We start from the raw sequence: 25,462 nt of genomic DNA, 5'->3' as shown, positions 1-25,462 counted from the left end.
ATAGTACAATTTCAGGCCATCTAACAGGTTGGGCCTCATGATGCCTTCATTTTTTATTTTTTGTTTCAGATATAGTTTTTTAGACACGTTTGCATAACAGCTTTGCTAATCTTAAATATTAAACCAACCTGCAAATCATACTATTTGATTTCCATGACTTTCATTGTTGCATTTTTTAGCCCATTCTTTTAAATCTTGAGTTTGGAAAATTAATTTTGTAATATGTTTCTGAAGGTTATAGAAGACTAAATGCTCATTTTGTAAAGGGGCTCTCTGAATTGTACTTCTTAGACCAGTCAAACTAAATAAAAATAAGAACCGACATAGAGTTAGCGTATTTCTGTTGAATGAAAAGAACATTGAAAATATAGTAATCTCTCCTATTATAACTCTCTCATTTGTCAACAGCATGAACTTTTAAAAATTAAGAAAGTAGAAAAAATATGTCAAATTTTTTTTAAAAATTAGCCTATGAAACACATAATAGAATGTCTTTAGTGTTTTTTGTTTAAGATGCACCCCTGAAAACTTTGTTGACAACCTAGAAATATCAAGACCCTCTGTTTGAGGAGGAGAGGGTCAATTGTCTACTCCCTTGAGGAGGGGGACACATGATGGGCACGTTGAAGTGGTGATTTTGTAACGAGGTAAACAATACTTCAGAGCACTTGGAAATAGGTGATCTGTTCCATGACTAAGGATAATAGAAATCTCCACAATTTCCTTAATATTGGCTGGCTAGTGCACATGGATCTATCTTTTTTCTCATCAAATCTTGAAAGGCTTGTAAGTATTTCATCACTGTGAGGAACATGCCCCATGTATTACCATAATTTTTCAGTAGGAAAACAGGATTTATTTTTAAAAATTGTACTTTCTTATGTTTTCTCGTGTTCTGTCACAGGAGATGAGTGTTCTATCGTGTCAGAAGAAGAGATGGCATTTTTCAGATAGTGTATGGACCTTGGCACATGAAGTTACATAATCTGGGGGACGCCCATGTGCACAGTGCAGCACAGTTTTGGGGTGCTCCTTCTGGTCAGGGCCAGAACAGCTAGACTTTCTGGCCTGTTGCCCCTGGGCTGTTATATCTTTGGTCTTAAGCAGCCATGTCAAGTTGGTCTGATAGGGAAACCCTACAGATGGTGAGCAGGATGAGTAACGTCCAGTATTTGCTACTTGGCTATGGTGCTCTAAACTCAGCAGTGAAGGTCTAGATAAGTACTTCAGGGGCCATTTTGAATCAAGGTCTTTGGGACCTTCTGGAGGAGTCCTTTTTCAGGTTTTCAAAAAGAAAACTGTGTAGTCTGAATTGTTCCTGGGATGGGAACTCAGAATGGTAGCAAGGTGAATACCCTTAGTAGACAGAGCTGAGGGCAGAGGCTCTACATCATTACTTTACAGATACTGAATTCATCTCTTATTATGGATCATTTGTATTCTTTTAATGATGTCCATACTAGTTGCATGGTAACTGCTCTAATAATATGTATGTTCATAAATTGGATCTTAATGAGGAAACATTCTGTTGGAAATTTCAGCATTATATTAATCAATGAATGGAAGAACTTTTGGAATTGCTATCTATAATTTTAACTGTTTTAATTTTTTGAATGGTTGTAAGAGTTGATTCGAAATTGTTTTATTCTTGTGATATATTTTTCATTAATGGTGACTGTTAATGATTTGGAATGTGCTTACATCATTTTAATTAGATAGAAATAAATAGAAAGTGCTCCCTAGTACTTTTGGGCACAGGTGGGAGTTCTGGCTACTGTACTCTACTGATACCATCTGGGCACCATGTGATTTCAGTCCCCCCCTCCCGGCCCCCAGTGTGAACAGAGACTGAGTAGGGTATCTGGACTAATGTTTCAAACTGTCCATGATGCAGTAGTGCCCCATATTTCCCTGCTGGAGTGGCGTAAGAGGAGACCAGCAAAAATTAAAGATTCGTATAAGATCCAGAATTTCATGACTTGATGCTCAAAAGGTCCAGGTTCAATAAAAATTAACTAGTCCTACCAATGAGCAGGCAAATCTCAACTACAATGAAAAAAGACAATTAATAGATACCAATACCGAGAAGAAAGAAATGTTATTTGACAAAGGTTTTAAAGCAGCTACCACAAAAATGCTTCAGTGGCCAATGACAAACACAACTGAAGCAAATAAAAAGTCTCAGCAAATAAATGAAAGTTTCAGCATATAAATAGAACATAAAAGAAAAACAAAATGGAAGTTTAGAAGTGAAAAATAATATTAAATTAAAAACTCAGTGAATGGGCTCAAAAGCAGAATGAAGGGGATGGAGGAAACAATCAGTGAAGTTGAATAAAGACAACAAAAATTTTTCAGTCTGAACAATGGAGAGAAAATTGGGTGAAAAAATTAATAGATCTCTGGGATTATACCTGAAGATCTAACATTCTTGTCATCAGAGTCCTGGAAGACAGGGAAAATAGCTCAAGACTGAAAGGTATACTATGTCCTGGGCCATAAAATAAACCTCAGCAAAGTTAAAAGAATTAAAGCCATCAAAGTCGGTTCTCTGATCAAAATGAAATCAAACTGGAAGTCAAGAACAGAAAAATAATAGAAAAATTATCAAATATTCAACTTAAAAACAGACTTCTAAATAAATTATGGGTTAAAGAAACGGTCTGAAGGTAAACAAAAAAATATATTGGATTGAATGAAAATGAAAATAGAACATACTGAAATTTGTGTGACACAGCTAGATCAGTACCAAGAAGGAAATTTATAGCATTAAATACGTGAGAAAAGAGAGCAAGTCTCAAAACAATAATTTCAACTCTGACCTTAAGAATGTAGAAAAAGAAGAGCAAAAATAAACATAAAGCAAGCAGACAGAAGGATATAAGGACAGAAATAAATAAAATGGAAAGGAGAAAAACAATAAAACAAAAACTTTTTTGCAAAGGTCAATAAAATTTACCAATTGATAAAAAGAGAAGGCACAAATTATCAATATTAATAGTAAACAGGGGATATCACTATAGATCCTGCAGACATAAAAAGGAAAGTAGTCGAACACTGTAAATTACTCAGATAAACTTGAGGGCTTAGATGAAATGGATCAATTTCTTGAAAAGCACTAACTACCACAAATGACTAAATATGAAATAGATAATTTAAATAGTTCTGCAACTATCTCCCCCCCCCCCCCCCCCCCGCCCCGTGGTTGACATCTTTATTGCTTTGGAGGTGGGGGGTAGGTGCTCAGGAGCTTCTGGTGGGGCTGGCTGCTTCCACTTTACCATCACAGGCTTCTGGCTGTGCAGGATGGCTCTGGCTATGTGAATGGCAGCCATGCGCAGATCTGGGCGGTACTTGTTCTTGCGGATCATGTGCCTGATGCTGCTGAGGGTAGGCAGCCAGTGCATTCTCGCTCATGCTGGTCCCTACATAGGAGGTGGTGGGTTTTCGCGGGTCCCATCTCCATTTCATGACCCCCACTACAGGTCTGCCCTCGGCCACTGGCTCCACACCCACAGTCTTGTGGTGAATCAGCTTGTTGTAGCGGGATGAGCTGTGAGCCTTCGGGTTACTGGGCTCAATGCTGTTTGTCTGCTTGTTCCTCTTGATCAGGAACCTGGAGTGGTTCCGCACAACCATCCGTTGTAGGTGGGCGGACATGGCGGTGGTGGGCAGACTTGGCGACAGCTCTCTACCGTGGCCAGAGAGGGAAAGAGGCCCATAGTCCTGCAACTATTAAGAAAACTGAATTCATAATTTAAAAACTCATGAAAAAGAAATCACCAGGCCCAAATCATTTTACTAGGAAATTCCACTGAACTTTTAAGAAAGAATTAAAACAAATTATGCACAGTCTCTTCCAGAAAAAGAGAAGACAAGGGAATACATCTTAATTCATTTTATGGAGCTAGTATTACACTGATACTAAAACTATATAAAGATAGTAAAGAAAACAAAAACTACAGTCCGATATCCCTCATGAAATTAGACACAAAAGTCTGTAACAATTTAGCAAATAGAATTAGGTAATCTATATGAGGAATTATATGCCATGGCCAAGTGGGGTTTATTACAGTGATGCAAGATTGGTTCAGTCCACAAAAGCTATTATATGATCCACCATATTAACAGGCTAAAGAAGAAAAACCATATGATATCAATTGATACAGAAAATGTGTTTGACCAAAATTCAACACTATTCATAATGAAAATTTTCAGAAAAATTGGAGAAGAGGGAAACTTCCTCAACTTGATAAAGAGCATCTATAAAAAATCTACAACCAATACTTAATGGTAAAGAATTTGAATGCTTTCCCCCTATGATTAGGAAGAAGGTGAAATATCTGCTCTTATATATTCAACATGATTCTGGAATCCTAGCCAGTGCAATCAGATTAGCAAAGGAAATAAATATCATACAGATTAGAAAGGAAGTAATACAGTGCTTCCTATTTGCAGATGACGTGATTGTCTACACAAAAATCCCAAGGATTCTACCAAAAACTCCTAGAAAATAAGTCAATTCAGCAAGCTTGAAGGATACAAGATAAACATCCAAAAAATAATTGTCTTTCTATATGCTGATGGTAAACACATAGAAAAAAAAGATTAAAATTCAATCCCATTTAAAATTGTTTAAGAGAAATGATTAGGTGTGAACATAAAACAATATGTGTAGGACTTACATGCTGAAAAATAAAACCTGCTGATGAAATAAATCAAAGAAGATCTAAATAAATAGATATATTCTGTTCAAGGTTTGGAAGACTCAACATAGTGAAGATTTCATTTGTCCTTAAATTGACATCTAGGTTAAATGCATTTCTTTTTTTTTTTTTTAAGATTTTATTTATTTATTTGAGATTGAGAGAGAAAGAGAGCACAAGCAGGGAGGAGGGGCAGAAGGAGAAGTAGGCTCCCCCACTGAGCAGGGAACCCTATGTGGGACTCGATCCCAGGACCCTGAGATCATGACCTGAGCCAAAGGCAGACATTTAACCAACTGAGCCACCCAGGCACCCTAAATGCATTTCTTATGAAAACACCAACAAAGTTGTTTTGTAGACATAGAGAAGTTTATTGTAAATGTCGTATGAAAAGGAAAAGAAACTTCAGTAGTTAATTTTAAAAAAGAAGAATAAAAATGGAGGAATTGGCCTACCCAATTTCAAAACTTATTATATAGCTAAAGTATTGAAGACTGTGTGGCAAAGGTAGAGATATACATAGGTCAATGGGACACAATAAAGAGCTCATAAGTAGATTACATAAATATGTTCAACTGACTTTTTACAAAGATGCAAAGCAATTCAATGGAGGAAGAACAGCTTTTTTAACTAAAGATGCTAGAGTAATTAGACATCTATCAACAAAAATATAACCTTTACCTAAACCTCACATCTTAGATAAAAATTATCTCAAAATGCATCATTGACTTAAATATGAAACATAAAAGTATAAAACTTTTAGAAAAAATACAGGAGAAAATAGTTGGGATCTAAGAGCATGATTTACAGAAGGGAAAATGAATTAATTACATTTGATCAAAATGAAAACTTCTGCTCTGTAAAAGATACTTTTGAAAGGACAAAAAAGACAAGCTACAGACTTGGAAAAATTACTTGCAAACCACATGTCTTACAAAAGAATAGTATCTAGGGCGCCTGGGTGGCTCAGTTGGTTAAGCGACTGCCTTCGGCTCAGGTCATGATCCTGGAGTCCCGGGATCGAGTCCCACATCGGACTCCCTGCTTGGCGGGGAGTCTGCTTCTCCCTCTGACCCTCCTCCCTCTCATGCTCTCTGTCTCTCATTCTCTCTGTCTCAAATAAATAAATAAAATCTTTAAAAAAAAAAAAAAAAGAATAGTATCTATAACATGTAAACAACTCTCAAAATTCAATAGTAAAAAAATAAGCAATCCAATCAGAAAATAAGCAAAAGATCAAATATTTCACTGAAAAGGATATGAAGACAGCAAATAAATGTGTTTGATAATATTCAACATAATTAGCCATTAGAGAAAAGCAAATTAAAAATACAAGATATCACTATACTCCTACCAGAATGGCTAAAATAAAAAATAGTGATAAAACTGGGTGCCTGAGTGGCTCAGTTGGTTAAGTGTCTGCCTTTGGCTCAGGTCATGATCCCAGGGTCCTGGGATCGAGTCCCACATTGGGCTCCCTGCTCAGCAGGGAGTTTGCTTCTCCCTCTACCCCTACCCCCTGCTTGTGATCTCTCTCTCTCTCAAATAAATAAAATTTTTTTAAAAAAATAGTGAAAACTAAATGCTTATGAAGATGAGGATAAATTGGATCACTCATACATTGTTGGTGGAAATGAATATGGTACATCCCTAAAAAGTGTTTGGCAGTTTCTTAAGGAAATTTAAGATGCAAGCACCATACAACCCAATAATTGCACTTATGGGCATTTATCCCTGAGAAATAAAAACTTATGTTCACACAGAAACCTCCATACAAATGTTCACAGCATCTTCATTGATAGTAGCCACATACTAGAAACAACCAAGTTGCCTTTCCATAGATAAATAGTTAAATAGTCTAATGTGCATGGAATACTACTCGGGAGTTAAAAATGAATGAACTATTGACACACACAACAACTTGGATGAATCTCAGAGAATTTTACTGAGTGAAAAAGGATGTTTCCAAAAGACTACATACTGAATTATTCCCTTTATGTAACATTCTTGAAATGACAAAATTGTGTAACTAGAGAACATATTGGTGGTTTCCACAGGGTAAGAATGAGGGGATGGAAACTATAAAGAGAAACATTAGTAATCCTTGTAGTGATAGAAATGTATCCTGTATCTTGGTTATATCAGTGTCAATATCCTGGTTGTGATATTGTACTATAGTTTTGCAAGCTGATACCATTGGAGAAAACTGAGTAAAGGGAACATGAGACCTCTATGTAGTATTGCTTAGTTTTATGTGTATCTACAGTTTTCTTCAACTAAAAAAAAAAAAGTTTAATTAAAGTTAGAGGAGCAAGTTTGACTTTCTCATAAATACAAGATTTTACCCAAATGTTTAAAAAATTCAATATTTAATATATACCCAAATATTTTGGATTTATTCTTATCATGTATAAGTAACATAAAGAAAAAATATAATTAATTTTTTTAAAAGATTTTATTTATTTATTTGAGAGAGAGAGACTGAGAGAGAGAGAGCATGAGAGGGGGGAGGGTCGGGAGGGTCAGAGGGAGAAGCAGACTCCCTGCCGAGGAGGGAGCCCGATGCGGGACTCGATCCAGGGACTCCAGGATCATGACCTGAGCCGAAGGCAGTCGCTTAACCAACTGAGCCACGCAGGCGCCCTTAAATGTTTTTACTAAACCCAAAATGGATGTCCATCAGGTTTATTCCAATTTACCCCAAAATGTGTTTCAAAGAAACCAAGATTTTTACCATAAGAGGAAAAATATTCACAAGGAAAGAAAGAATTTTTAAAATCACTTTTTGCAACCTCCAATAAAATAATTATGTATGTAATACTTATACCAAAACTTGCATGAATATTTTGATGGGGAATTTTATAATGGATGTATCAGGCTGACAGCACTGGAATCCATTGATAAAACTTCACTGAATATCAGTTTATCACTAAACAAAAAACCAAAAAACGGTACAAACAGATACTGTACAAATGGAAACCACTGGATATTAAGTGGATCCGCCATGGTACAATAGGGAACACACAGCACCAGCCATGAGGTGTTGTTACCTCACAAATACCACTGAAAATATTAATATGACTGTATTTAAAATTCTATCTCTATCCACCTGTTTGTAGGAAACCTGGCGATAAGGAAGGGGTTAAGTGACAATTTAAGGAAATAATTACACACTTCAAGACTAAGAGAAATTCAACATGAAAAACAACCCAGTTTTTTTGTGTTCTGATTTGAACACACAATCTAAGAAAGAGTGGAGGGAAAATTAAGTGTGGACTAGATAATGATGACATTAAGAAGTAATTGCTTAATTATATAGATGCTTGGTGGCATTGTGGTTGTTTAAAATGGTCCCTATCTTCTAGAAATTTATATTGAACTTATGGGTAAAATTATATGATGTCTGGAATTTGCTTTAAAAAAAACTCGGGTTATTGTTATTTATTTTTTATTTTTTTAATTTAAATTCAATTAGCCAACATATAGTACATCATTAGTTCCAGATGTAGTGTTCAATAATTTAACAGTTGCATATAACACCCAGTTGTCATCACATCACATACCCTCCTTAATGCCCATCACCCAATTACCCCATCCCCCCCACCCGCCTCCCCTCCAGCAGCCCTTGATTTGCTTCCTATAGTTAAGAGTCTCTCATGGTTTTTCTCCCTCTCTGATGATTTCCCATTTAGTTTTCCCTCAAAAAAATAAAATAAAGTAAAATTAAATTAAATTAAATAAAACACTTCAGATATGTAACACTACCAGTGACAACAATGAAAGTGGGAAAATGGGGATGTATTGAGACTATTGACCAATAGTTGGTAGTTGTTGAATTTGGAGGATGGACATACAAATAATCATTATATCATTCTTTATACTTTTGCATGTGTTTGAAAATCTTCCATTAAAAACAATACATAATTTAACACCCAGTGCCCATCACAACCAGTGCCCTCCATCACTAAATTCTACTCCCAAAATGAATATTACACTATATGTTAACTAACTAGAATTTAAATAAAAAATTGACACAACAACAAAACAATACATGCATAATGTACAATTTATGCCATGCCAAAGCAAATGGAGATCTCAGAAATGATTGTCAGCTTTTCATAGGATATTTTAAAACAGCTGAAGTGATCTATCTCTGGGTCTCCCTCAAATTGTGCCAGTCACACAAATTGAATGCCCTTCTACTTTTCCTGATAGCCCTTTATAATATCATTGGTCATCTAGAGGCTAAGACTCTAATATACCCTGACTTTTCTCACTGTAGCAGCCCTTAGACAGATCGATTGTATATCTATCCTCTCAGGGATCCTGATTTCAATTGATTTCTGAAGCTTTGTGGTAACATGGTTAAAGGTATTGCTGTGAAGGTGTTTATGGTCAAAAATGGTAAGCAAACACAAATGGGAAGAAATATTATTTGTTTGGCCCTCCCCTATGCCCCCCTTCCTTCCTTCCTTTCCACTTCCCTTCCTTCCTTCCTTTCTTTTTCTACCTTCTTGCCTAGGGATTCCCTTGCTATTAGTTGTGTAATATATAATAATAAGAAGAAAGAGATAGTTACCCAGGGCAAATATCTTTTGCACTTGATCAGGGAAGAAACAAAATAAAACAGAACATATTTTGTACAGTATGTTAGCCTGCTGAGTTGTCATAGGAGACCAGAAAACTATACTCTTGTTCAAACTTATGAAGTTAGAAAAAAAAAAAAAAACATGCAAATTAAGTGCGAAACATAAATTATTCTGAAAACAAACAAGAACAGCAACATTAAAGGAACAGGGTCATCAAGGGAAATTCAAATCCAGGACACAGCTGCATAAAACCTTGGACAGTGAAGAGTAGCAGTACTCATGGAAAGAAGGAAAGGATTACATTAAAAGAGAATGCTCAATGAAAAGGAAATGGACTGAATCTATTTTTATTTAGAGGAGGCCATTGTTAGATATTTTAATTATTGTTTAAAATATCTTTAAGGAACAGCTTCCATTTACATTACAGAAAACAGAATGGAATTTTGCTTCATTTGTTGAGTGTCTTTATAGCTATAGGATATAGAAAGTGAATATACTGCTACCTAATGTGGTCAAAGAAGAGATTACTCATTCATTAATTTAGTAATTCAACAGGAGGAAGGGGGGCATAGAGGAGGGCCAAACAAATAATATTTCTTCCCATTTGTTTTCCTGCTATGTGATGAGCATTAGTGGTTCAAAATTAAGAAGGTATAGTCCTCAACTTTCATGTACTTAAAATCCTGCAGGGGTTCACTGTAAAGTAAATGTAGTCATGGAGGTATACGTAGAGTTCAAGAGGAACACAAAAGTACCCCTAAGTCATACCAGGGACACAAAGATTAAAGGAAGTTTTGAAGGACTATAAAAGTTATTGTAATGGGGGGGGAACGCCCTAGTGATGGGTGTGTTGCCAGTGGGTTGGGAGAAGTTAAGCATCTCAAGCATTCTAAAATCATTTCTGCAAGGGTGCCTGGGTGGCTCAGTTGGTTAAGCGACTGCCTTCGGCTCAGGTCATGATCCTGGAGTCCCTGGATTGAGTCCCGCATTGGGCTCCCTGCTGGCAGGGAGCCTGCTTCTGCCTCTGACCCTCCCCCCTCTCATGTGCTCTCTCTCTCTCATTCTCTCTGTCTCAAATAAATTAAAAAAAAAAATCTTATAAAAAAATAAAAATAAATAAAATCATGTCTGCAAAAGCTGGAAACAGTCTAAAATTTCAAGTGATTAGTTTCTATTTGGCCAGGAGGTATATTTTGGTGTCCAGAAGGAGGTGCTAGAGGTGAAAGGGGCACAAAGCACAAAGGTCTGTGTGATACACTGTATAAAGCAAGCTTTATATTCTAAAGCAGAGAAGGAATTGAAGGGTGTTAAAATGGGAGGTATGATATAATCTGACATGCATTGCAGGAAGATAGCGCCATGCTCAAGCTAAGTGGTGGTATTCTTTAGAGTACTGAAGAGGTGGTAAGAAAATCCATGTGGATTCGATTTCAGTAATATTCTCTTGTATCTAGTATCTGTCATTAATAAGAAGCTATTATTTGCAAAATAGTGCCTGTCATTCTTATATCCATTTTGTGCTCTCTCCTGCTCTGTCCTATAATCAGAGTGGCTAATCCCTGTAAACTATACTTCCCAAGCTCCCTTGTCCACTGATCTTTTAGTAAGGTTTGACTGATTGTAGTTACTCACGGGAGATCAACAGGAAGAGGGGAGAAGTCAGGTTACTTCTCCAAATACCAGTCAATTTTATTATAGTTTTTAAATTAAAAAAAAAAAATAATAGGGCTTCAAGGATAGTTGAGTAGTGTGGTAAGACACCTCCAAAAATAGCCATATATACAAAATGAAATTTGTAAATTTTAAAATAAAGGTACAAAATATTCTTAGGGCTCAAGCAGGGAGTGAGAACTACTAGCTGATTACAGAAAAAGAGAAAAGAAAAAGAAATAGGCTTCATATGCTGAAATGTTTGAATTCACTCAAGCCATAATTTATTCTGGGGCAAGAGTTGAAAGAATCACAGAGTTCTGTTCCCGTTGCATCACTGACCTTCGTAATATTCCTGGTCTCCTTGTATTTCTCTCTGTATATCTGCTTTGAGCCCTATTTCTGTGCTTCCTGTTTTGGCCCTTATCTGATAGAAAAGGAGCTTATCATGCAGCTGTGTGGTCAGGGAGAGGCAGGTAGGTGATCAGGTGGTAAGAGAGACAAGTAAATACCTGATCTTTACCAGGGGAACCAAGAACTGATGATGTGGATTGGGAGCAGCAGAATAATTTGGGATCGAAAGCTATTCTCTAGTTTCTGGATCCAGAGAAAAAAATACTTGGAAAGATTATTCCCAACATCTATGAACTGGAAAACACACAAATTTCCTATATGGATATGGAAGAGAAAGGGATTTTTGGAGGTGGGATAAGGGGAGTACAATTGGGAGAAGTTCCTTGTTAAATTTTAATATAAAAAGATCATTCTTTTGTTGATTTTTTATTTTGTTTTCGGATTATGTTTCTGTCAGAAAGATAGTGTCACAGTCACGTGTAACAGAGAAAAGGACCTGGACAGAGTACCCATGTCTGCTAGATGGACAAAGAGAAAATCAACCAGTCAGCTGAAACCAAAACATCAGCATCAGGGAAAACAAAACCTATGGCAACACAACCTCTCTTCTTTTTAATGTTCAGAGACGCGGTGTGTGGCATACTCAGTGAATATTAGCGTCCAGTAGATATTGGCTTAATAAATGAATGGTGAAATAAATGACAAGACACATTTTTACTGGCACTTGGATAAAACATAATTTTAAAGACTTGATATGGGAAATAAAGTATTCTTTTACTTATCCTCAAATCCAAGTGGTTTCCAACATATACACTTAGACCAAAATTATTAGTATTATTTTTAATGAAAAAGTTTTCTCTTCTTGGGTTGAAACAGTGGGTCAAATTTTATAGACACCCGAAAGCTGTCCAAAAACAATTTGCCCTTGAAATGTGGAAACCTGAAGTGTGAACTGCCAAACACGATGCAGTCATCTATTGACATCTTCATTCCCTTCCCAAGGTATGAGATTAAGCTTTCTTTTATTTTAATGATGAAAATATTGGGTCTGTAGTATAGAAGAGTAAACTTGAATTTTCTTAATAAAAAAATACAAAGTATCATTGGCAAAACTGCAATATCCGTCCAAAAAAATGAAGCACAATAGACAGAATATTCCATGGGCAGATGTTAACTTAAAGTGTGCATTGTTTGGGAAAGGAGTTAATTAACAACTTATTAATTGGATAGAAAATCTGAAACTGTTGTACTTCTAGCAAATACATAATTTTCTTCAAGTATTATTAAAGCATTTTTGTTGTACCTATTAAAGATTCTTGTCTCTAAGTTAATTTCATTATGCTAATAAGCTATCATCGTTACAGAACCTAAGCTTTGATCCATGTTAATTGTCGTGATCTTCAAAGACAAAGTCACCACTTACTTTAAATGAATTTTACATCTTTTTAAAGAATCACACGGAAATTAGGGGAAGTAATTAATTTTTTATTATGTGTCTCAATATTTTTAAGGGAGGAAGTCAATGGTATTGGCTAGAATTCATTTTAACATTTAACTAGGGAAAACAGCATGAGGCAAAAAAACTGTTCAGATGCAAAAGATTAAAGAAAATTTGAAACTGGGACCTAATTTGTCTTGATAAACTTTGGTGTTTAATATGCTTCTTTTGTTCTCAGTGTGAAACTGCAGGGTTTTGATTTGTAAAAACTTTTTGAAGAATTAATTCTTTCTAATTTTTATTCATTTCTTTGTCTTTCTTTTACAGTAAGACAGACAAGTTGACCTTCAAACTATAACACTTTTAAATATCTATGAACTTACAAGGTTAAATCTATTAGTGATCTGATATTAGCTATTGTACACTAACAGAGTATGTTTCTTCTGAAGCAGATTAGACCTAGCTGTTCCTATATAATAACTAGTTATTTGAACCTTAAGGGGTATAAGCAAATAATGTTATTAAATTATTTGCATTTCTCTTTGTAATGAGAAAAGGTCAAGTATGGAAATATTAACTCCTTCATTTTGTGAAAATTTTTTACATGAAGATGGAAATGTACTGGTTTTATCTTTGTTATAATCAGAGTAAGGTGCAGGTTAGAGACATTTTTCAAGCCCCAAGAAACTAGATAAAAAACTGGGTCAGAATCCAGACAGGCAAAAGCAAAAGCATAATATGGTCTATTTTTTTCTTAAACTTTCAGAGAGAAGGAATGAATTACCAAAATTGTAAGAATTAATTTTGTAATCATTTATGCCATATCAAGTCACCTGACATTCATTTTGGAAAAATATGGGGTATGAAAGGGATACATTAAACATACATTAAAAGAACAACAACATAAACACAAGAATTCACCAAATGATGTAAATAGGTGCTTCACAGAGAATAGAAATGTATTAAATGGGATTTTTTAGAGAAAATCTAGTGGCTATAATATAACTGTTAGCAAAGAGGAACATCACAGTACAACAAACAAGCTAATGATGAGGTTTTACTTTGCTGTGAAGGATTTCTGATCCCATTGGAGAGGTGATGAACTCATCATAATAATTTCTTAAGAGATAAACCAATAGTTCTCAGTTCTTCCTGTGTGAAAATTAGGTGGTGATGACAAAAATGTGAATTCTAGCATGGTGCCCAAGGCTTTATGTTTTTAACAAGTATTCATAGGTGATTCTAATGCAGATGGTTCATAGACCACAAACCTTAAACATTGATAAGATTAAGAACAAACTCAAATTTTATCTGATGATAAACTTTCTCTGACTTTAAAATACATTTTTAAAAAATACACTTCAATTCATAAAATTCTTTATTAGTCAAGGTTCCACAATATATCTAGAAAATAGCCATATAAATTAAAATGTTGGCTTAATAACTTTAGTATTAGTGGCATCTTATGTACTATGTTAGAATGACTGAAAACAACACAACTGCTTAATTACATTAACTAAGGTATGTCAAAACTTTAATACACCTTAAATTAGTACTGTCTTCTTCAAAAATGGTGGACCTATACATCTTTTATGGTAAGCCATTTTGTATTGTCTCCTTTGCATGTTATAGACGCTTCATGGATGATCGCTAAATGGAGAAATTGGATTTTAATCTTTTATGTTGTAATCCAGTGAATGGCCCGATTTAAGATTATCCACTTTAGTTGCCAAGCATGGCTGTTTTCATAAAAATCCTAACTATAGACACAGAATAAGCATTTTCTCCTTGAAATTATTCTAAAAACTGTGCTGGAATTTCTGAAGTTATTTGCATGAATTTTGCAATACTTGAAGTTCTATAATAATACATGAACATGTGTTCCATGTGCCATCTTACAAATAGACCAAACCACACATGTGTGTGTGTACAAAGGTCTAATTTTTCCTAGACCTGTTGTGCTGTTAGGGGAGTTCTGCATTATATTTTGAGATCGGGTTCCTGGTGAGTGTAATTTAGGGTAAAAAGACTTACAAATTATTTACATTAAAAACTAACTTCTAAATCTCCACTAAATAGCCCCTGTATCCTTTAAAATCTCCCTCAAACATGTTAAATCACACTTCAAATGCATTCTAGAAATAATAATAGTGTATGAAATCCTTCTTACATTAAAGATGTTGACTTTGCTACATGGAAGGATTTGGAGACATGATAAAGATGGCAAAGAGCTCAAAGCTCATCCCTCATAGGATTGTGTTAGTCTGGGATCGGGGAGAGAAGAGGCATATGATTCACATCTAGTTTTGTCAATTTCTTTCTAACATGTCAGAGGGGCCTGATTAAGATGGAAGGGAAAAGTAAAATTCATAGAGAGGTTTCCCACTATTGGGACTATAAGGGATGAATAAGGTGTGCAGTGCTTTTTTTTTGATAGATCTTAGCATAGAAATTGACAGCTTCACATACCTCTCTTTATCCCAGCCAAAGCCACCTGGACATTAACAGAAGAGGCCACTGCTACACGTGATGGTTTAGAGCAAAATGTGCCTTATACAAATGGCAGATCGAAGGAGAAATATATGAAGGATCAAACCCTCTATGTATAGTTTTAGTAAATTAAATACTTTAGATTAGGCTTCCATATGATAAAATTATGAATAAACAAATTTAAGGTTAGGAGATAAGAGACCTAGGAAACTAGAACTGTTAAATAACATAATCAGAGATGGAGTTTATTGCATAAAAATCTTTGTTGCAAGATTTTTTTTTGTAACACTATCAGAGCAACCCTGCAATGGCTTCAAAGAAATTTGTGATCAAAGGTGTAGCAAATCTATGATTAAGGACCATAACCTAGACTTTGCCAAATGCTATATACATCGAAGGGCAATACTTCTGAATAATATCTGATTTGTTTCTAAACATCCCATGGCTTTCCACCCAAAGGAATAAAATATATGTTAAAGGAAATAGTCATTTTCCCAGCTTTTGCTTGAAAAGGATCATTAACATTTTTTATTTATTGTACTTTATAACACAGGTTACAAACTGGCATCAGCCATATTTTGTTTGGCTTACACAATATTTTAAAATATTTCAAAGTTACTTTCTAGCATTTAAATATCATGTGTTTTTATACAAATAGTTGGACATCCAGCTTTAATCAAAAAAATCTGTTATCTGAAAATGTTGAGTGTATTTCCTTATTTCCTTTGACGTAGCAAAAACAGTATGGGGCCCAGTGGAAATTTCCTCCTTTAAAGTCATGTTCTGTGCTCTCCTGTTCACCTTAGCACCTGTGTAGCAGACTTTCCTTATTTAAATAATTTGTCTAAGACCTAAAGACACTTGAGTTTGCCTCAACTGATCAAAACATGGTCTACTAGAAATAAACAGGAATCCAGTATCCACTCCTAGGGAGCGCTCCATGCGAAAATTACTGAGCTAGGTTGAAATTCAAGAAGGTATTAAGAACGATATTGTGAGGGATGAAAGGACAGTGGAAAAAGAAGAGACTAAACTATTGTCTGGAGGGACCCAGCCAGATAGGGTCTTGTTGCAATTACCTTTTGCAGCACTTGAGAAACCCTTGGGTGAGTCTGTACTTAGCAAATCTTAGATTAAGAGAAATGAAATGTTAAGGTTTGTTGCAAATTATTTTCATTTCTGCATATAGTAAGTAACATTCTAACCTAAAAATGTAAAAATACCTCTGACTGAAGATTGTTAGAAGATGTTTGGGGTTAACTGTGTTAGATGCTTTCCTCTTCTAAAGACCTTTGCTTTTAACTAAATGCTTGCTTATCTTTCTAATTTAACATAGTCCCACATTCTTCTTTGTAGTAATTTTGGGCTATCTGATAACATATAATGGAAAACATGTTTATGTCTTCCACCAGTTCTTGTTGCATATTTCAAATGCTTAGAACAACAATTTTCAGAAGCTTTCATTAAGGTTAATTTAAAAACTACATTAAATACAAACAGATTTTCTCACAAACAAAATGCAATGTGTACTTAACAGACTTCTGTATGTTATATTTGATAAACTACCTCATATAAATGCAAATTTTGACTTTCTGCCAGAACCAGGTGGTATGGAAAATATTTCTATTAAACAAATAATGCTGGAAGAGCAAACTTCAAGCACTGGTATGTTGCATAGGAAAAGAGGATGTTTTCATTCAGGTTTGATGTATATTTTCAGGTTGACCTTTTCGTATACAAAATGAAATAAGCATACTGGAAAATAATATGTGGTGAGCTGTTGTCTTTGGTGTGAAAGAAGATTCAGGAAAATATACTTGGGGAGGGATTTTACATATTCAGAGAAATAGGCTAAAATATTTTCTTCTGTTTTGCATGGTTATTTGCTAGCATCATCTCATCTCCTTTGGTAGTTATCTGAACAGCTTTCATCTCAATCACTAACTAAAATTGAGCAAGGAGAGCTAAATAAAGCAGGATTCCAAACATTGCCTCACATGGAAAAGCTTTTTTTTTTTTGAACTCTCGGCCAGACAAAATACAATCAGAACATAAAAGCAAACAGAAGACCTCCCCAAACCGATAACCCTAGACTAACCATGAGAAAAATATTAGAAAAAAACCAAATCAAGAGACATTCTACTAATTATCTGATCAGTACTCCTTAAGATTTGTCAAGGTCATCAGAAACAAGGAAAATCTGTGATACAGACCAAAGGAGACTATGGAGACATGACAACTAAATGTAATGTATTGTTCTGCATGGTATCTTGAAATAGAATAATGATATGGAAAAATTAGTGAAATCCAAATAAAGCATGCAATTTAGTTAATAGTAATGTAGCAATGTTTGCTCAATAATTCTGATAAATGTACTATAGTAATGGAAGATGTTAACAGTAAGTGTGCAGGGCACATGGGAATTCTCTGTACAATGTTTATAACTTTCCTGTAAATCTAAAACTATCCCCTCAAAAAAGTTTTTATATTAAAAAAAAAGCAAATAGAAGATAAATGGAGGAAATATTTTTTGTTGTTAAGGTACATATCGATCCTTATGAGGATGCTTCTTAATCAGTTTTTTGTTTATGTTTCGCCGAACTATAGGACACACAATGCTACGTTGGTTTCAGGTGCACAACATAGTGATTTGGCAGCCCTATATGTTATGTGATGCTCACCGGAAGTGTAGCTACCATCTGTCACCATGCAACGCTATTGTAATACCATTGACTATATTCCCTAAGCTGTGCCTTTTATCCCTGTGACTTGTTCATCTCCTAACTGGAAGCCTATATCCCACTCCCTTTTGCATCTTTCTGCCCATCCTTTCACCCACTGCCCTCTGACAAACCCCAGTTCTCTGTATTTATAAGTCTGTTTCTGCTTTTCTTAGTTTTTTTCACCTGTTTTGGTTTATAGATTCCACATAAAAGTGAAATCATACAGTATTTGTCTTTCTCTGACTTATTTCACTTGGCATAATATGGTTTAGGGCCATCCATGTTGTTTCAAATGGCAAGCTCTCATTCTTTTTTATGGCTTGGTAATATTCCATATATATATATTTATATTTAAATATATTTATATGTAATACTACATCTTCAGTATCCATTCATCTACTGATGGACAGTTAGGTTGCTATTATCTTGGCTACTGTAAATAATGTTTCAATGAACATAGGGGTGCATGTATCTTTTCCAACAAGTGTTTTCTTTTGGGGGGTGGATAAATACCTAGTAGTGAAACTACTGGATTGTGTGGTATTTTTATTTTTAATTTCTAGAAGAAACTCCATACTGTTGTCCATAGTGGTTGTACCAATTTACATTCCCACCATCAGTGCACGAGGGGTCCTTTTTCTCCACATCCTCACCAACACTTGTTATTTCTTGTCTTTTTGATACTAGCCATTCTGACAGGGGTGAGGTGATATCTCATTGTGGTTTTGATTTGTATTTCCCTGATGATTAGTGATGTTGAGCATCTTTTCATTTGTCTGTTGGCCATCTGTATATCTTCTTTGGTAAAATGCCTATTTAGGTCCTCTGCCCATTATTTAATCAGATTATTTTTACTATTGATGATCATTCTTAATCAGAGATGGTGATGAGTGTAAACACTATAATACACTTTATTGCTTAATTTCACACATGGGGTCCTCCAAAGGATTAGGTGTGCCATCTTAAAGAAAGTTGTTGCCTACATCAAGTGCAATGGGAAAATCCATGACTTTGACTCTGTGGGTATCAGGTTGTGAACATTAGGCCTAACAAACTTACTCCTTACTATGGTGGGATCTGAAGACACTATAGAAATGTTTGGCTCAAGACAAGGCTTTAATATTTAATAATGTTGCAAATCATTTAAAAACACTATTGATTATATGCAATATGGAAATCATATGCAATTTTAAAATATTCAAAATTGGAACAATACAATAATTTTTAGGTTTGATATTATAGGTTACATATCTAAAAGTAAAATAGGAAATTCAGGGCACCTGGGTGGCTTAGTTGGTTAAGCAACTGCCTTTGGCTCAGGTCATGATCTCAGAGTCCTGGGATTGAGCCCCGCATTGGGCTCCCTGCTCAGCAGCAAGTCTGCTTCTCCCTCTCCCTCTGTGATCTCTCTCACTCTCACTCTCTCTCAAATAAATAAATAAATAAAAATCTTAAAAAAATAAAATAAAAGTAAAATATGAAATCTAAATACATGTGATGAAGATGAAGGAGGAGGAAGAGAGATTTGGGGGGGTCTCTGGTCTAAGCACTGAGCTTAGAACATTACATACTCTGTAAATTTGTATTACTTATTTTATGGATGAACAACAAGATTCAGAGAGAATAAGTAACTTTCCTAAACACACCTTGTAAGTAATGTAGTAGTAACTTTACTCTCCTCAGTTACTCTTGACAACCTCTATCACCATCCTCATCAAACTTTCTTACTTATTTAAGTCTCCTGGGTCTTTATCTTCTTGGCATTCATCCCTGTCTCTCCCATTAGATTGAGGACTCATTTTTATGGTGTCAGAGATCATACATGATATAGCTGAGATTCTAACCCAAGTTCACATAACTCCAAAGTCTGTATACTTCAATTAAACCAGTGAATTAACATGCCTCCAGTAGAGTGTATTTGCCTTTGAAGTACTAATAAACAGATTTTATACCTGAAAATGTTAAAGGACTTCCTGACCAAAGTACCCATTACCAAAATGTTTTATTTATTTTCTTACAGGAGAGTAAGGATTAAATTTCTCTTTGGTGAAATATCTATTAACTTTCAAATGTAAATGTTGATGTATATTAACTACATAATATAAAACTGTGTAGGAATTTTAAAAAAGTGAATCGAGGACAGAGGAGAAAGAGAGGATGAGATACTTTGAAAGGTCTTAATAAACAGTTACTTGGAAGAGGACAGTAGATTTTGCTTTTGGTGGTGTTTTTTGTTTGTTTGTGTAATATAAGAACTTAGGTTTCATCCCTCTAAAAATAGTGAATGTTTTCATAAGAAATATGAACATAGACTGGGCTAGTTGAGACCTCTGAAAATCACTTCACACCTCTGACCTAATATGTTATTTCTGCTAATATGAGATTAACATTACTGATGTACAAAATAATTTCATAATTGTCTCTAACAACATCTAACTGAGCATACAACTCCTAAGAGGCAAGCAGTTTCAATAAAATAATCTTCATTAATATCATACTTAAATTTATTTCATGTAAAATCAAAATGGAGCCAAGGTTCATGAACTTTCAGAAAAAGATCTCTTATTCTCTCATTGAAATGGGAATAGTTTCCTAAGAAAGTTTTATTTTTAGAGAGCTAGTAAGCTAGGTATACATATAGATAATGAGTACAACCAATATTCTATTCTAAGAGGAAGTTAAATTTCAACATCAGAGATGTTTTTATTAATTCTCTATATCAAACATTATTCTGAATCCTTGAGAGAATTCACAAGTCAGAGAGGGTTTGATTATATGATTCTGATGGTAGGTTAATAAAATCATGTGTGCTCGAGCATATTTAATGAGGAAGCTGACAAATGGCATCCATTTTATAACAAAACCAATATTTGCCTTGTTAAGTTGGGCAAATTCATTTCTCTAAAATTTTATTTAATATCAAAAGAACAAAATTCAAAAAATATGCAAAACCAGAGACTTCCAAAATTGAATATGAAGTGAAACATTATCAAAAACTGTATTAAGCTGGTCTAGATTAGTTATTATTTAAAGCAGATAGTCACAAATATTCAGCTTTTAAGGTAAGGTTCTCATATATTTAAATATGAGTGACTTCAAATTTAATACTATTATTATTTCTTTACTTTTTTCCAGGGAAAATTTTAGATTTTGAGCCAAGTATGGAATTATATGGTTGGAGGTTACATAATGCAGACCTAGAGTGTTTTATATTATGTCTACGAAACAGAGCATTAGATTTCACAAAGAAAGTCATAGAGATGCCACATTGTTGAAATTTCTGATCTGGTTGCAATGCTTAGGTTTGAAAGAAAAGCCCAAGGGCTAATTTACAAAACAATTACTTTCGCTTTTCTGCACCCCTGATGCCCCCAAACACCAGAATTTGCACTTTTGAACAGGCAAAATAAATTCTCTTTTCTCCTTACTAAACTTTAAACTTTCAAATGTTTCTTATCTAACTTTAAATACTTTCCTTAGGGGCTCTGCTGGCCGGAAAAAAATGCAGGGCAGCTGAGAAAGGTGTTCCCAGCTCAGCCATTCTGTTTATCTATCTGCTTAGCTCCAGTTCATTCTAAAGCATAGGCACATAAAGAATCCTACCAGGGGCATCTATAAAATATGTAGCATCACTTTAAAACAGTAGCTTATGTCATGATTTTTAACACATTATATTTACTTCCAAAAGAAAGGATTCAAAGTATCACCAATCAGACCCTATTTTTCTTACTATTGAATGCCATATTCTATCCCTTTAAAGCTCACTTTTAACCGTCGTCAGAAAATATATAGGCACTTATTACATACAATATACCTATTAAATACATATCTAAATTTTCTCATCTCCTAAAGTTTCTCTTGATAGGTCTTTTTTTTTAATTTTTTTAAAGATTTTATTTATTTATTTGACAGAGAGAGACAGCGAGAGAGGGAACACAAGCAGGGGGGAGTGGGAGAGGGAGAAGCAGGCTTCCCTCTGAGCAGGGAGCCCGATGCGGGGCTCGATCCCAGGACCCTGGGATCATGACCTGAGCCGAAGGCAGACGCTTAACGACTGATCCACCCAGGCGCCCCTCTTGATAGGTCTTCTTAAGGTCAGCAATCTATTAATTATAAGTTATTAATTTGCCATATGAAAAACAGATAGCTTTCCTTGCTAATCAAAAATAAATGAAAAATAAATGTAGGATTGATACAAAGATGGCCTCTGTCTGCATAAATGGACACCTTTGAAGTCTCTCTGATTCTCCCCAAAGACACTCATACCTTCTAAGTACCACATAACTTTCCTCTCATCATTGCTCTTGAGAACAGCTATCACCATTCTTGTCAATCTTTCTATCCTATCAAGTCTCCCTGGTCTTCATCCTCTTAGCATTGTGTCTTGTTTCTCCCTTTAGATTGAGGTCTCCTCTCTATTGTCTCATATTCAGGCTTTTAGCTGTATGTGTCCAAAGACAGTTCTTTAGATTGTATCCAGTGCTGCAGTATACTTCTGCCTGGATGAAGGATGCTTCCATCATTGAAATAACTTTTTATCAAGGATGACACATAAGTATTTCAATGATGGAATCACCAATATCTAGGGTGATCCCACATCCAGGATTGCCAAGACAGTTCTGTTTAATGCTTGTTATCTCCAGGTGATCATTAACACATCTGCTTATACTCTCAAAAGTCCTTATTTGATCACCATGTCAATAACCAATTTGTTAAGACAAGGTGAATGGGAATAAACTCATAAGACTTGAGGGATAAATTTACTATTTTAGGCAGGAACACTATTTGAATTATGTGCAGTGAATATCCCTGTACTCCTAATAAGAATAAATGCATAAAAGCCAAGCTTTAAAGGGTCCTCTATTCAAGTTGCACAAAAACGCCCCAAAGGCAAATAAATGGAGCTGTTTCAGTCCAATAGCTTCAGTGATCATATGCTAGTAATTAGAATTTATAAGTTTAAATATGCCAATTTGGTTTCAGTAACAAGATTGTGATAAACAACTAATAATAAGATATCTAAGTTATATTTATAGTGGTAGTATTATTCTGAGATACCTCCAATAGCAGCCTAGATTGAAAAAGGAAAACAGCACATACTGATGGACAGTGATATGTCAGGCATTAAGATAGGTATTATAATTATGCAACATGACTATAAATACAGATATGTTAACACAGAGTGATCAAAGGGCCTCATGGAGGATCATGTTAACGAGAAGTTAATCTCTTGGGATAAATGAAAAGCCAGAGAGAAGACAAATGAGATAGATACTCATAGGATACAATAACGTCCCATTCTACATGGACAATGAGGAGGTTCAACAATGCCTGGATGATTGCTATTGTGGAAAGCTCATATCATCCTTGCAGGTGGGAAGAAAAATGTTTGCAAGCAGGAATGAGCTGGGGAAGAGAACAGAGACAACTGAGAAGCAACTTCTGACCACTCCTAAGAAGTGACACATCCTGGGAAATGAAAAGGCTGAACCCAGCCAAAAATATACCCCAGATTAGCCCATGCACAGTTGAGAACAGAATAAAAGACACTGGGGTTGAGAGAGGCTTTGCATATTGAGGACACTCAGAAATTCTCAGGGTAAAGTACAGTGTATGCATTTAATGCTGGTGAGCATTTTCTGTGTTATGTTTTCTTTTCTGTAACCTTTGTGACAAGAGCTTTTGTCCTATAGGCAGAGGAAGTGAGAAACATGTTATTTAGTAGTGTCCTATAAAATGTATTATTTGAGGTAGTTCAGAAACAATTGCATGAATGGATGCACTTCACCATGATATTTATTCTACCCTCAAAACAAACTTAGGGAAGTAGATATTATCCCACATGACAGATGTGGAGACTGAGGATAGGCAGATCAGGTAACTTATCCAAGGTCCCACAGGCAATTAATGGCAGAGCAACTCTAACTCCAAAGTGCACTTCTTTTAGACCATAGATGAATGCTTTTCAAAAGTAAATATTTGTGGCTATCACCTGATTTTTGTTTTTGCTTTTATATTTTTTTGAATGAAAACTTTGAAGCAGGCAATCTGGGATGGGCCTAACATGTTATGATGATAATGCTGTCAGTTCACAGACCATACTTTAAGTAGCAAGGGTGAAGTAGAGAGGTGAAGTCACAGGGTGCCTTTATTCTTTAATTTTCAGGATTATTATTATTTTTTAAGATTTTATTTATTTATTTGACAGAGAGAGACACAGCGAGAGAGGGAACACAAGCAGGGGGAGTGGGAGAGGGAGAAGCAGGCCTCCTGCAGAGCAGGGAGTCCGACGCGGGGCTCGATCCCAGGACCCTGGGATCATGACCTGAGCCGAAGGCAGATGCTTAACGACTGAGCCACCCAGGTGCCCCAATTTTCAGGATTATTAATGCACCTTTTATTATAAGTTATTTAAAGACTTGCAGCCATTTTTTGGAGTCACATTGCTTTTTATTTAAGGAATTCTAAACTACCATGTATGAAATTGACTCCCATCACCATTTGTACTTTCTAATCAAGTATAATATTTTGTTGGAATGGATGATTGCAGATGCAACCATTTGTGAGTTAATGACATATTTTCAAAATGAAACAGGATCATAATGCTAGGTTGATGCAATGCAATATTTCTCTGTAGTCTATAGTTTGCTTCCATAGTTGCTGTCAAACTGCCCACTAACAATAGTTTTTTTGCTCTGCAGGTAGCATTCAAAGCTATCTCCTGCCTGTGGAAATTTAAATTTTAGTTGAACTGTTTAATGTTTTTTTTATAAAGCAAAACTAAAAATGCAAAATAAATACGAAGCAATAAAACAAAAATGAACACACCCAAGTTAAAGTTCTATCATTCAACCAGCTATCACCAGTATAATTTTAGTAAGACTGTTTTCATGAATCTCATAGATACTAAATTTTGAAAGGATTTCCTCCCCTATATATTTCACAGTTCTTTTTTTAATTTAATTTTATTATGTTATGTTAGTCACCATACAATACATCATTAGTTTTTGATGTAGTGATCCACGATCCATTGTTTTCATATAACACCCAGTGCTCCATGCAGTACGTGCCCTCCTTAATACCCACCACGGGGCTAACCAATCCCCCCTCCCCCCTCCCCTCTAAAACCCTGTTTGTTTCTCAGGTCCATAGTCTCTCATGGTTCATCTCTCCCTCCAATTCCCCCCGCCCATTTTTCCCTTCCTTCTCCTAATGTCCTCCATGTTATTCCTTATGTTCCACAAATAAGTGAAACCATATGATAATTGACTTTCTCTACTTGACTTATTCCACTTAGCATAAACTCCTCCAGTCCTATCCATGTTGATGTAAAAGTTGGGTATTCATCTTTTCTGATGGTTGAGTAATATTCCATTGTATATATGGACCACATCTTCTTTATCCATTCATCTGTTGAAGGGCATCTCAGCTCTTTCCACAGTTTGGCTATTGCAGACATTGCTGCTATGAACATTGGGGTGCATATGACCCTTCTTTTCACTACATCTGTAT

The 25,462-nt window shown here is 35.3% G+C and overlaps 1 protein-coding gene and 1 pseudogene across 9 annotated transcripts in view; one reads left to right on the top strand and one right to left on the bottom strand.

Annotated features, from left to right (window-relative positions):
• The window catches only part of LOC118012471, a 275,259-nt gene that overhangs the window by 124,409 nt on the left and 125,388 nt on the right, over positions 1–25,462 (top strand). For 3 of the 9 annotated variants that reach the window (XR_004679716.1, XM_035008089.1, XM_035008088.1), the window contains exon 4: positions 12,176–12,301. The exons of the other annotated variants lie outside the window; for them this stretch is intronic. Coding sequence is in view for 2 of the 3 variants with exons in the window: in XM_035008089.1 (XP_034863980.1) it covers positions 12,176–12,301 (126 nt within the window). In the remaining variant the exon portion in view is untranslated. The remainder of the gene's footprint in view (positions 1–12,175; positions 12,302–25,462) is intronic. 9 annotated transcript variants of the gene reach the window in all.
• On the bottom strand, positions 2,995–3,694 carry LOC118012606 (annotated as a pseudogene).

Source organism: Mirounga leonina, unplaced genomic scaffold (assembly GCF_011800145.1).
Source record: "Mirounga leonina isolate KUSES-001 unplaced genomic scaffold, KU_Mleo_1.0 Mir_151, whole genome shotgun sequence".
NCBI lineage: Eukaryota > Metazoa > Chordata > Mammalia > Carnivora > Phocidae > Mirounga > Mirounga leonina.
Note: the sequence above shows the minus strand (reverse complement) of the source record. Positions and strands in the feature narration are given on the sequence as shown.